The 12939-nt window shown below is 44.5% G+C and overlaps 1 protein-coding gene across 1 annotated transcript in view; it reads right to left on the bottom strand.

Moving 5' to 3' along the window:
• The window catches only part of IL1RAPL2 (interleukin 1 receptor accessory protein like 2), a 545193-nt gene that overhangs the window by 20594 nt on the left and 511660 nt on the right, over positions 1-12939 (bottom strand). The window contains exons 7-8 of the mRNA XM_056859577.1: positions 10394-10539; positions 226-369 (exon numbers count right to left, since the gene is read on the bottom strand). Of these exons, the coding sequence (XP_056715555.1) occupies positions 226-369; positions 10394-10539 (290 nt within the window). The remainder of the gene's footprint in view (positions 1-225; positions 370-10393; positions 10540-12939) is intronic.

Here is a 12939-nt window from a genome sequence, read left to right as displayed (position 1 = left end):
TGGAGGTTGGCAACCCTAATGATCTCCCATGCAAGCCTCAATAGAAAGAGCATTTCTAGGCATGGGGGGGTGCACTGATTGATTTTTTGGGCAAAGTTTTGCAGTCATTGGTGCATCTAACGTCTATTCCCTTTTCAGCATTTTTTGCCCTCAGAGGCAGTTCTTTTTTAACATTCTGGACACCTGATGAAAACGTTTTTCAAAATTCTTTAAACTCCTACTTACCATCCGCTGCTTCATCACCTCCAAATGTCTGTCTGTAACAGAGCATTAATTCTATGTTGTAGCATTTATAGATAGTCACAAGCAACACTAGCAAGAGAAGGATAGCCCCCAGACCGCCAGCAAGTTCAATTCTGGAGATCAGATCTGGAATAAAACAAGAAAAGAAGGGCTGGAAAATACAAGGGTCACAACTGAACACACAGCTGTTGCTGATGTAACAAAAGGTCATGAAGCAGGGTTTGAAAAGAAGAAGTAAACAATGAAAAGGGTCATTTGCACCACCAATTTTTTTTTTAATCCACTTTGATTTCCATATTTTGCACTATTGTGAAGGATCTGTAAGGTTTCTGTTACAGAAGTCTCAGCCCTTTCACACAAGAAGGAGAGAGGAAGTGATTGTTAAACCAACTGAAAGATGTCCTATTTAGTTGTGATAGCTTTATCCCACCCTTCCATAAAGAGGATCAAGAAGGTTTCAAAAGTCCTTCCTCCCTCAAGTGAGTTTTACGACTGAGTGCAGATTTTAATCCAGGGTTCTCTGGTCTTGAAGAAGAAGAAGAGTTGGTTTTTATATGCTGACTTTCTCTACCACTTAAGGAAGAATCATACAGGCTTACAATCGCCTTCTCTTTCACCTCCCCACAACAGACACCCTGTGAGGTAGGTGGGGCTGAGAGAGCTGTGACTAGCTCAAGGTCACCCAGCTGGCTTCATGTGGAGGAGTGGGGAAACCAACCTGGTCCACCGCTCCAAACCACCGCTCTTAACCACTACGCCACTGTAGCTGTAGCGCTGCTCCGCACTGGCTCTATAGAAGCCAAAAATGTCTGAGCTAGATTGTAGTGGAGGTCGCAGGGAGGCTGTGGTCTATTCTTTTGCAATCTTGTGTGTGTGTGTTTTTTTCATCATTGCTCAAATCCCTGAATGATGGAAGAGTTTTGGCATCTGGACATGGTCTTCATTTAATTAACAAACCCATCCCATTGCTGAGGGTTCAGGGCAGGATAATTGACTGGAGAACAGGCATGTATAAAATCAAACTGAAGTTTCCCCACCCTATCCTGAGCCCTACAAGGCTCACCTTCCAAAACTTTCAGAAGGCATTCAGGTGTTGACTGTGAGGAACAGGTGATTCCAATTAATTGGAGGGCAACCACCAAGAACATCCCTCTCTGCTCCCTTACTCTCTGCTCCCTTACTGTCTCAAACTGACACACTGAAGGTATTAATTAGTATTAAGGTCTGCTCTAGGTGTATCTCAGAGATTGTAATGGGATACCATGAAAACAGGCAGTCTCACAGTTGACACAGGCTTAAGCTGTCTACATAGACATTTAAGCCATAAAAAGTAAGCATTTCATGACCAGTTTTGTGCTGTTTTCCAGATTTCTTCATCACCAATCCCTGTCCCGCTGTTTCTTTTATCATCATTTTAATTTTTTTTAAATAAGATTTCTTTGTCCTTCTCAAGGTGATCCCAGGCAATCTGGGATCATACAGTGAACTTAATAATCAGATTGATTAATCTATTTGCTATCAGAAAAGGACCCTTAACTCCCAAAGAATGGCACTTGTGTGGCCTGGCGGCCAAGAAAATCAGGGCGAAGCAGATCATGAAAGGTGATAAAGCTGGATAGAGCCGAATGGGCATATTTTAATTTTTAATTTTTGTATTCTTTTAATGATTCTGGTTTTGTATATTTTAACCTGTTGCTATACTGTTTTAGATTGTAATGGCCTATGACCTTATACAATAACCTTGACTTGACTGCAAGGGGAATAATCAGATTTGGCTACGTGGGGATGTCAGTAAGGGCAAAGTTACATTGAAGCAGAAGAAAAAGAGTTGGTTTTTATATGCTGACTTTCTCTAAAGGGAGACTCAAACCGGCTTACAATCACCTTCCCTTCCCCTCCCCACAACAGACACCCTGTGAGGTAGCTGGGGCTAAGAGAGCTCCTAAGAGCGGTGACCAGCCCAAGGTCCCCCAGCTGGCTTCATGTGTAGGAGTGGGGAAACAAATCCAGTTCACCAGATTAGGCTCCACAGCTCATGTGGAGGAGTTGGGAATCAAACCTGGTTCTCCAGATCAGACTCCACTGCTCCAAACCATGGCTCTTAACCACACTGGCTCTCTACACCACATTGCCCTCTCTGAAGTTCCAAATCCAGCTCTTGTGCCACAACACACACTGGAATGTACGTTTGAGCACAAGTCCCACTGAGGACAATGTGTGGCCAAATGCATCCAAAGGCATATATCCCAATCGGCAATTAACTCTACCTTTCGGTGCATATTCCAATGTGCATCTAGACCTGAGCTCCTCTGTTTTTCCACACCGCACTGCAGTGTTTTCATTAGTGCTGAAGGACAGATCATTGTCATGACATGTGCTTTCCCTTTTACAAATGCTCTCCTACTGTTTTCTGCGTCCCCCCAAATTGCTTAAAATGGGAGAGGGCAGTTTTTCAGGGCAGCGAAAATGTTTGTGAAACAAAGCCTTCCCAGTCCAGCTCTGCTCTAGTTTCAAACGCCAAAAGTCAATATGATTCATTATAACCACAGCTCAGCAATACTGGGAGGCATGCGTTAACAGACTGAACTGCCATCTCCAATACAAGCACAAGAACCTGAAGCTCTTAGCCTTGCTTTTCCGGCTCACCCACCCATTAAAAATCGCAAGAAGCCAATCTACTCCAATGAGAGACACTTCGGAGAAGATGTGTTAATTTATACCCGATGTCACTGCTGATCTTTATTGCCACAATAAATAAGCATTAGGAGAGGCGTAAAAACTCTGGTGATATAAAAGAATAGACAGAGGGAGCACAAAGCTTCTGGAAAGTTAGAAGATGCGACAAGTTGATATATCATCAACATCATCTTGGAGTTTATACGAAGAGGCAGCCATACCAGTTCAAGAGTCACCTTTTCATCTTGCGGATTCTTTAGGCTGCTGTTATTTACAATTGGAATCCGCCCACTTCTTGCCTACCAAGATGTCACGACCATCAGAGAACAACAGAACAAAGAGATGTACGGGCTGCTGTATGACCAGTTTCAAGTCGATAATGATGGTTTTCTTGGAGCATGATCAACTCTCTAGTCTAGTGTTTCTTTTTTGGGTCTACAGATTTCTGGGGGTATCAGTGGCTGGTTTAAACCAAGCACCAAGGCCCGCTGAGATACTCCTGATGCCACAAAGGTGGGAAAGCGCAATTGGTGCCATCCGGCTCACCATATCTTAGGCTCAGATTACATCTGATGGCAGCAGACCAACACCTTCAAACAAAGATTTGGTGTAGTGCTTAAGGGAGGCGGTTTGGAGCGGTGGACTCTAATCTGAAGAATGGGGTTTGATTCCCCACTCCTCCACATGAGTGGCGGATGCTAATCTGGTGAACCGGGCTAGTTTCCCCACTCCTCCACACGAAGCTAGCTGGGTGACCTTGGACTAGACACAGCTCTCTTAGAGCTCTCTCAGCCCCACCTACCTCACAAGGTATCTGTTGTGGGGAAGGGAAGGGAAGGTGGTTTGTAAGCCGGTTTGATTGTTCCTTAAGTGGTGGAGAAAGTTGGCATATAAAAACCAACTCTTCTTCTTCTACTACTGACATGTAAAAAGCACAAGAGGAAGTATAATTTGAAGGCCACAGGTCCTGTGCCTTCCCTTACATAGCTTTCCCTTCTGCAACACTTCTTCCCCAGGTCCTATGTCTCCCAGATCTTCCTTACACCTGAGCTCAGTTCAAATATTGGACCCTGGCTGGAGGAAGACCGACTGGAGGGACGGACAGCTGAGCAAACAGCAAAGAGCTGGTAGTGGTGGTGGGGAAATTCAGCACTGCAAGAACATATGTTGTTGCCTTACACTGAATCAGATCTTTGGTCTATCGAGATCAGTATTGTTTACTTTGGCTCTTCAGGATCTCATGCAGAGATCTTCCACATCAGGTTCTACGTGATCCTGTCATTAGAGATGCTGGGGATCGAACGTGAGATCTTCTGCATGCTCTATTACTGTGCCACCCTCCCTCCCCACTACTACATCCTCACCCACATGACAACTTGGGCCCACTTCACCCCTGCCTTTAACCATGAATGGGGCAGACCTGTGCTGAAATATGTCACTCAGTTACCATTTCCATTAACCGCCTGATTATGGCGATGTAGGGAATCAGGAGCCCCTGACTAGCTCCCCGTGACATCTTGGGCAGACTCACAGCTATGGTGGGTTGTGAGGGCTGAAGGTAGGGATTCAGCCTGTGGGCTACCACCCATCTCTGATGGAAGGAGGGAGCTGTGAGGAGGCTAGCCACCCCAACCAAGCCTTGCGCCAGTAACACAAAGCAGGTAGGGTGATGCTCCCAGACACTCTTCTTCATCAGGCTTTTTAGCTAGTCTGAGCAACTAGGAGACTCTCATCTTGATGCAGTTTGCACACAAACCTTAACAGCAGTTTGTTTTCTCTTTGCACCTGTGCAGTTAGATGCATCCTTTAAACAACGGACACAGCCCAGAACGTATTAAAAGAGACTACATGGCTCTGGGTGAGAAGGTGAAGGACTTGGGGGAGCAGGTTGTGTTTTCGTCAGTTCTGCCTGTTGAAGGTCGTGGCTTAGGAAGGGAAAGAGGAATACTCCAAATTAATGACTGGCTGCGTAGGTGGTGTCGTCAAGAAAGGTTTGGATTTCTGGACCATGGCTTACGCTTTCGAGAAGAAGCTCTTCTGTCGGGGAATGGTTTACAACTCACGTGGGTAGGAAAAAATGTGTTTGGTGAGAGCCTTGCAAACCTGATCAGGAGGGCTTTAAACTAAATCCTATGGGGGAGCGAGACAACAATTTAAAGCCTTGTATGCTGATAATACCTGGAGACGAGAACAATAAAGATTTGAAGGAATGGCATGTATGCAAGGAAACATAAATTCACAGGTGAGTACAGAAACGAAAACCACGGGGCACATAAACCACGGATTCCGATGTCTGTACACTAATGCGCAGAGTATGGGAAACAAGCAGGAAGAACTTGAAGCCCTAATACAGGAAGGGGATTTTGACCTAATAGGCATTTCTGAAACTTGGTGGGATGTCACTCATGATTGGAATATTAAGATTGAGGGGTACAACTTGTTTAAAAGGGATAGATTGATAAGGAAGGGGGGAGGAGTAGCACTGTATGTCAAAGATGGGTACACTTGTGAAAGAAGTACATGAATCTGAGCATGGTAGTGCAGTCGAGACTCTATGGGTAAACATAAAAGGAATAAGAAATAATCGTGATATTCTCATGGGGGTCTGCTATCGACCACCAAACCAGGCAGAGGACTTGGATGGGATGCTCCTAGACCAGATCACAAAGTTCTCAAAGAGACGGGACATGGTGGTCATGGGAGATTTTAATTACCCGGATATCTGTTGGAAGTCCAACGCTGCTAAAAATGCAAGATTCAATAATTTCCTGACTTGTCTTGCTGACAACTTCCTATTCCAGAAGGTGGACAGGGAAACAAGGGGGTCTGCTATCTTAGACTTCATTCTCACCAACAGGGACGAACTGGTCGATGAGGTTAAAGTAGTAGGCACCCTGGGCAGTACTGACCACATACTCTTGGAATTTACAATCTTGGGGAGAGGAAAACCTGTACGTAGTCAGACATGTAGGTTGGACTTCAAAAGAGCAAATTTTAACAAACTTAAAGTTATGCTAGGTAGAATCCCATGGTCAGAAATACTTAAGGAGAAGGGAGTTCAAGAAGGGTGGGGATTTCTTAAAAATAAAATACTGAAGGTGGAATCCCAAACCATTCCTATGAGAAGGGAAAATGGGAGGAGCTTAAAGAGGCCAGGGTGGCTCCATAAACAGCTTTTTAAAGAGTTGAGAAATAAAAAAGACTCATTTAGGAAGTGGAAGGAGGGCCTTATAAGCAAAGAGGAATATAAGCAAATAACTAGTGTTTGTAGGGAGAGTGTTAGGAAAGCTAAAGCTCAGTATGAACTTAGGCTAGCGAGAGATGCTAAACGCAACAAAAAAGGGTTCTTTTCCTATGTACAGAGTAAGAGTAAGAACAAGGACAAGATAAGCCCATTGCGTGGACCGGAAAGTGAAATTGTAATAGGAGATGAAGAGAGGGCAGAACTCCTCAATTCCTACTTTTCCTCAGTTTTTTCTCGTGAGGGAAGTGGTGCTCAACATGGCATAAACAGAACATGTGATGAGGGAAGGGATTTGCCGCCTAGAATTGGCATTGGGGTAGTGCACAAAACCTGGTTTCTTTAAGTGAAACAAAATCCTCTGGGCCAGATGAATTGCACCCAAGGGTACTCAAAGAACTTGCAGATGTAATTTTCAAACCTCTGTCCATTATTTTTGAAAAGTCTTGGCAAACAGGTGAGGTGCCAGAAGATTGGAGGCGGGCAAATGTTGTCCCCATCTTCAAGAAGGGGAAAAAGGAGGATCCAGGTAACTTCCGACCCATCAGCTTGACTTCTATACCAGGAAAAGTGTTCGAACAAATCATCAAACAGTCCGTCCTTGAGCATTTAGAAAGGATGAATCTGATCACTAAGAGCCAGCATGGGTTTCTCAAGAATAAGTCATGTCAGACTAATCTTATCTCCTTTTTTGAGAAAGTTACTACCTTGCTGGATCAGGGGAATGCTGTAGACATAGTTTATCTAGATTTCAGTAAGGCTTTTGATAAGGTTCCACATAGTATTCTAGTTGACAAATTGGGAAAATGTGGGTTAGATCCTATTATTGTTAGATGGATCTGCAACTGGTTGACAGATCGTACCCAAAGAGTGCTAGTTAATGGTTCCTCGTCCACTTGGAGAGAGGTCTGGTTAGACCTCAACTAGAGTACTGTGTTCAGTTTTGGGCACCACAATTTAAGAAAGATGTAGACAAGCTGGAACGGGTCCAGAGAAGGGCAACAAAGATGGTGAGGGGTCTGGAGACCAAGTCCTATGAGGAAAGGTTGAAGGAGCTGAGTATGTTTAGCCTGAAGAGGAGAAGACTGAGAGGGGATATGATAACCATGTTCAAGTACTTGAAGGGCTGTCTTATAGAGGAGGGTGCCGAGTTGTTTTCTGTTGCTCAAGAAGGTCGGGCCAGAAACAACGGGTCGAAATTAAATCAAAAGAGTTTCCGTCTAGACATTAGGAAGAATTTTCTAACAGTTAGAGCGGTTCCTCAGTGGAACAGGCTTCCTAGGGGGGTTGTTAGCTCTCCTTCCCTGGAGGTTTTTAAGAAGAGGTTAGATGGCCAACTGTCAGCAATGCTGATTCTGTGACCTTAGGCAGATGATGAGAGGGAGGGCATCTTGGCCATCTTCTGGTCACTAGGGGTGTGGAAGGGGGAGGTAGTTGTGAATTTCCTGCATTGTGCAGGGGGTTGGACTTGATGGCCCTGGTGGTCTCTTCCAACTCTATGATTCTATGATTGGCAAGATTGCACATGGGCACATGAGTAGGGCCCTCCCCTGTTGACCACTGATTAGGGGTATCCTGTGGTCAGAAGTGGCCATAATATGTGTGCATGGATGGGGGAAGGACTGTAAAGAAAACTGGTCAAGGAACAGAGAATCTAAAAGAAGGGATTACTGGGAATACTGTGTACAGTTCTGGTCACCACACCTAAAAAAGGATATAGCAGAGCTTGTGAAGGTGCAGAGAAGAGCAGTCAAAATAATCATGGGGCTAGAGCAACTGCCTTATGAGGAATGGCTGAAACATGTAGGGCTGTTTTGCTTAGAAAGAAGAGGTCTATAAAATTATGTATGGTATGGAGAGTGGACAGGAAGAAGCTTTTCTCCCTTCTCATAATACTAGAATGCTGGGTCAACTGCTGAAGCTGGAAGGTCAGAGATTCAAAACAGATGAATGGAAGTATTTCTTAACACAACAGATAGTTAAACTGTGGAACTCCCTGCCCCAGGATGTGGCGATGGCTGCCAACTTGGAAGGCTTTAAGAGGGGAGTGCCTGGAGTGGACATGTTCATGGAGGAGAGGGCTACTAGTCAAAATGAATACTAGTCATGATTCATACTTATTCTCTCCAGTCTCTGAGGAGCATGCCCATTATATTAGATGCTTGTGGAGCACAGGCAGGATGCTGCTACAGTCGTCTTGTTTGGGGGCTTCCTAGAGGGACCTGGTTGGCCACTGTGTGAACAGACTGCTGGACTTGATGGACCTTGGTCTGATCCAGCATAGCTTTTCTTATGTTCTTCTTATGTTCTCTCTCTACAGTCTAAACCCTGGCATATGAATTCTTTTGGTTGTGGGCTTCTATATTGCCATTGCAACATTTCTGGTAAGGGGGCCATGAGCAGTGCCTGCGAAGGGAAGAGGGTTGCCTCACATAGACAATTTTCAATCAACCGACCAGTGCTTTTTCACCGGCAACGCCTTATTTCAAACCCTGCAACGGTCTCAGCATTTCAGAGTTCGCAATAAGCACCAAACCAAATAGCTAATGATTAGAATGCAAGAGATACATCCCTGCTCAGAATATCAAGTCCCCAAATACGTTTCATTCCTGTCGTGCACGAAGCCGACATCCTCAAACACAAGTGCTGAGCTGACACTGATGTCTTATTTCCTTTTAATCTGCAAAGTGTAACTTGTCAGGAACTGCAGAAGCAAATCAGTCTGTACTCTTGAGTTGAAAGACAAGTTCTCCCTCAAAGATGTTCTGTTTATAGAATACTTGGATTTTTTTTTCATTAGAGAAAAAACCTCTGAAGCCAAGTACATATCTGTTAGGGCAAAATGCTCATATGAAAGTAAGGCTGGAGTGTGCGTGTGTGATTTTCAAGAGAAGAAAGGTGGGTGGGGAAGGATTATATCCCCCTTTCCCTGTTTCTCCACTTTAAGCCAGCGTGGTGTAGTGGTTAAGAGCAGTGTTTTGGAGCAGTGGAATCTAATCTGGAGAACTGGGATTGATTCCCCACTTCACATGAGCGGTGGACTCTAATCTGGTTTCCCCACTCCTACACATGAAGCCAGCAGGGTGCCCTTGGGCTAGTCACCCTCTCTCAGTCCCACCAACCTCAAAGGGTGTCTCTTGTGGGGAGGAGAAGGGAAGGTGATTGTAAGCCGGTTTGATTTTCCCTTAAGTGGTAGAGAAAGTCAGCATATAAAAACCAACTCTTCTTCTTCTTCTAAATTTCCCTGCTCCAAAGCTGCTTTTCCGTTTAAAAAATGGTGCCCGGCTGCCGTTTCATGCATCTGAGCATAGCGTGTAGTTAGCCCCTGAGACTATTTCTAAATTCCTCTAATGGAGACTGTCTCCTAAGCAATTCTTTTATTATTTATTGAAGGAAACTGCTGTGAGGCAGATGGCAAGAGGAGAAGTAGCAGCTCAGCATGACCCCAACTTAGAAGCATGTTCAGGCACCACTGAAGCGGAGACTGCGCTGAAAATCATTTTTAGAAATTGATTGGTCTAGGTTTTTTAAAAAATAAATAAAAGAAAGCAAATGCCTGTGAGAAGGAAGCCCACCGTGGGGTGTAGAATATGAACACCATGATCCAATCATTTGTCTTGTTATGACTGAAAGCCTCAGGGGACAGGGACTGTGTTTGTGTGTATACTTAGTACCAAGCACAATGAATCACAAGCAAATGACGGAAATGGCTTGGAGGAATTCAAAAATCCTCCGTCTGGAGAAGAGTACTGTCGGCAGACAGGTGCCAATAAAACCTTACATGACCTGAGACAGGCAGCCTTTTTGAGGTTCACACGGGAGCCCCACCAACGCTGTCATCAAAGTAGTAGAAAAGAGCAAGAGTCCAGTAGCACCTTAAAGATTAACAAAATTTCTGGCAGGGGATGAGCTTTCATGAACCACAGCTCGCTTCTTCAGATACAGCTAGAACGTGATCGAAAGCTCATACCCCGCAAGAAATTTGTCTTTAAGGCGCTACCGGACTCTTGCTCTTTTCTACTGACAGACTAACACAGCTACCCATCGTGAGCTGTCATCAAAGTTTGACATTTCTCAGTATATTTTAAAAGCAGACGAACATTCAAAGGTGCCATATTAGGTTCAGTGGGTCTATACTGAAAACATCACAAACCCCATGCTGCAGTGCAGCCTCAATCAAATATGCCTGGACAGTGTAATCACAGACAGACAGAGGAAGGAAAAAGTAAGTACCTCTTTTACGCAGAATTATGCTTGCATGTTTCCGCCCATTTCTGTTTTCTACATGGCATGTATAATTGGCCAGGTCTGGCTCCTTCACAAAATCAAAGATTAAAGTTAACTCCACTATTTTTTCTCCTAGATGCTCTTTGAGAAGCCTGAAAGAAAGAATAATGTTTGAAGGTTTGTCAGGCACATGAAAGGGAAACTATGGAATATGTGCTTGGACATATTCATAAAGCCAAACTCCATGTGGATTTCTGTATGAAGGGATGGCAAAAATAAAATCACATACAAGTAAAATTTGAGTGGGTGGCCAAGTGTGTACCTCCCTCCTTAACATCCACTGGAATGGTTGGGAGATGTAGTCAACTATAAACCAAAGAGTTAAAGATATTGAGCGACAAGTAGATCTAGCAAGAGTGCCCCTGTTTATGGCTCCCCCCACTCCAAATTTATCCTTGCACCGGCAGCCTATCTCCATTACTTAGTGATAAACAAATATAGGAGGGCTTTTACCTTGGCTAGGTGTGCAGCCTTACCCTCTGCTATGTTAGAGGGGAAATTCAAGAAGATACCCAGGGCAGAGAGACTATGACCCTGCAAATCCGGGGATTTAGAAACCACTGAACATGTTCTCCTGAACTGTAACTATTACACTATACCCCGTTCTAAGTTTATTGAGCCCCTCATACTGAGAATAGGGGCTGACAGGGAAAGAGAAAAGATAGAAAAGCTCCTACAAGGAGACAATCCCTCAATCACCTCTCAGGTAGCAAAATTTTGTACGGCTGCAATGAAAATTCGTTGCCACAGTCTCTTAGTCCAAATGGCAGATGTAACTTGGATGTTATTTATTTTATTATTTTTATCTTTTTAAGTGACTTAAGACTCGGACTGTAAGCCTTTGTCGGTAAGACCATTTTAGTCCATGTATCTTGTTTTATCTGGCCAAGGGCCGCAAATAAACTATCTGAATCTGAATCTGGTTGGGAGATTCCAAAGGATGCAAGCTGAAGCTTAGCAGGGGTGAGTATCATCAATATCTGGATGGGAGACCTTCTGGAAACCTCCTGTGTAGGCCACCTTGGGCTTTATAACTAGACTTACCATATGCCTGATTCTGACAGGCAATTGTCCACCAATTAACCAGTCTGAACATGGAAGTAAGGCTGCTTCTTTTCTCTGGTGATCCCACACATGGCACAATTATGACACTTCTGGGTTTACCCCAGAAGTGCCACATCGTGACAGGGATGCTCTAGCACCCCCCCAAACTCTATGGTTTCCATAGAGTTTTGGGGGTGAGAGTGCTAGAGTGTCCCGCGCGATGCGGTGCTTCTAGGGCAAACCAGGAAGTGATGTAATTGTGTTGCACTTAGCCCCACCCCCCAAAAGCTCTCACTGATGGCGAAGAGCCATCCATAATGGAAGAAAAGTAGACACTGGCTGCAATCCTAAGGGTGCTTTCCTGAAAGTAAGCACTGCTGGAGAATATGAGAGTTACTTCTGAATAGACCTGCTGAGGATTGCTCCTTCCAACTGTAATGAACAAATATCCACCCTAATCTGCAAAATACATTGGAACCCCCCCCCCCCCCAGCATTATTAAAGGGTGCTGAATGTGTGTTGGATACAGGACCAAAGACATGGTGGAATTCTTCAGTAGATCAAATTCTGTAAGTATCTTGCCACATGGTGGCTTTAAAAGGAGATTGAAGGGTACAAATCAACCGGGCACGAAATCCAATTTTAACACAAAGCTTCACACAAAACTGCCAAATTTCTTACAGTGGGCACACAGATTGGAACCCCAGGAGAGCCTGACGCAAAGGGCACTATTAAAATCACATCCCAAAGTGCAACTGTAAACCAATCCCTTCATCTGTCCAGGCAGGTTTTTAGGGCATTTTCAGGCCAATGATTTAAAACTGGGGTGGCCCACGCAGGAATCACCAAGCTGCAAGCAGGCACGGACTTACATCCAAAGGGCTGCTTCCAGGTGTGCCCAAGAATGTGGACATACCCATTAGGATTTTAAATGTTTTATTGCAACAGCAGACCCCCCTTCCCGCTTTTCCTGCTACAGACTGCTTTTGAACAGAGATGCCCAAAGACATTTTGATGTAAGAAGCAGAAAATCTTAAATAGCACCCCCCCATACACACACTGCTCCAAGTAACCTAAATAACTTATAATTTGCTACTCTCGAAAGGTGACTTGACCTGGATGACCTGATCTCAACAGATCTCAGAAGCTAAGCAGGGTCGAATTTGGTTAGTATTTGGATGGGAGGCCAGCAAGGCAACTCAAGGTTGCTCTGCAGTGGCAGGGATATCACCTCTGTTGGTCTCTTGCCTTGAAAACCCTACAGGGTCACCATAACTTAGTGTCTTGACGGCACTTTCCACCACCACTCTTGAAGGGTACTCTAAAATTTGCCCCTTGAGATTCTTTGGATGCAAGTCACTCAAACAAAAAAAGAGTTTTGGGGGTTCCACTTTCAGACTTTACTATTAAGGAGGGTGACCCAGATCACAGGTAAACAAAATTTCAGC

Source organism: Euleptes europaea, chromosome 13 (assembly GCF_029931775.1).
Source record: "Euleptes europaea isolate rEulEur1 chromosome 13, rEulEur1.hap1, whole genome shotgun sequence".
NCBI lineage: Eukaryota > Metazoa > Chordata > Lepidosauria > Squamata > Sphaerodactylidae > Euleptes > Euleptes europaea.
Note: the sequence above shows the minus strand (reverse complement) of the source record. Positions and strands in the feature narration are given on the sequence as shown.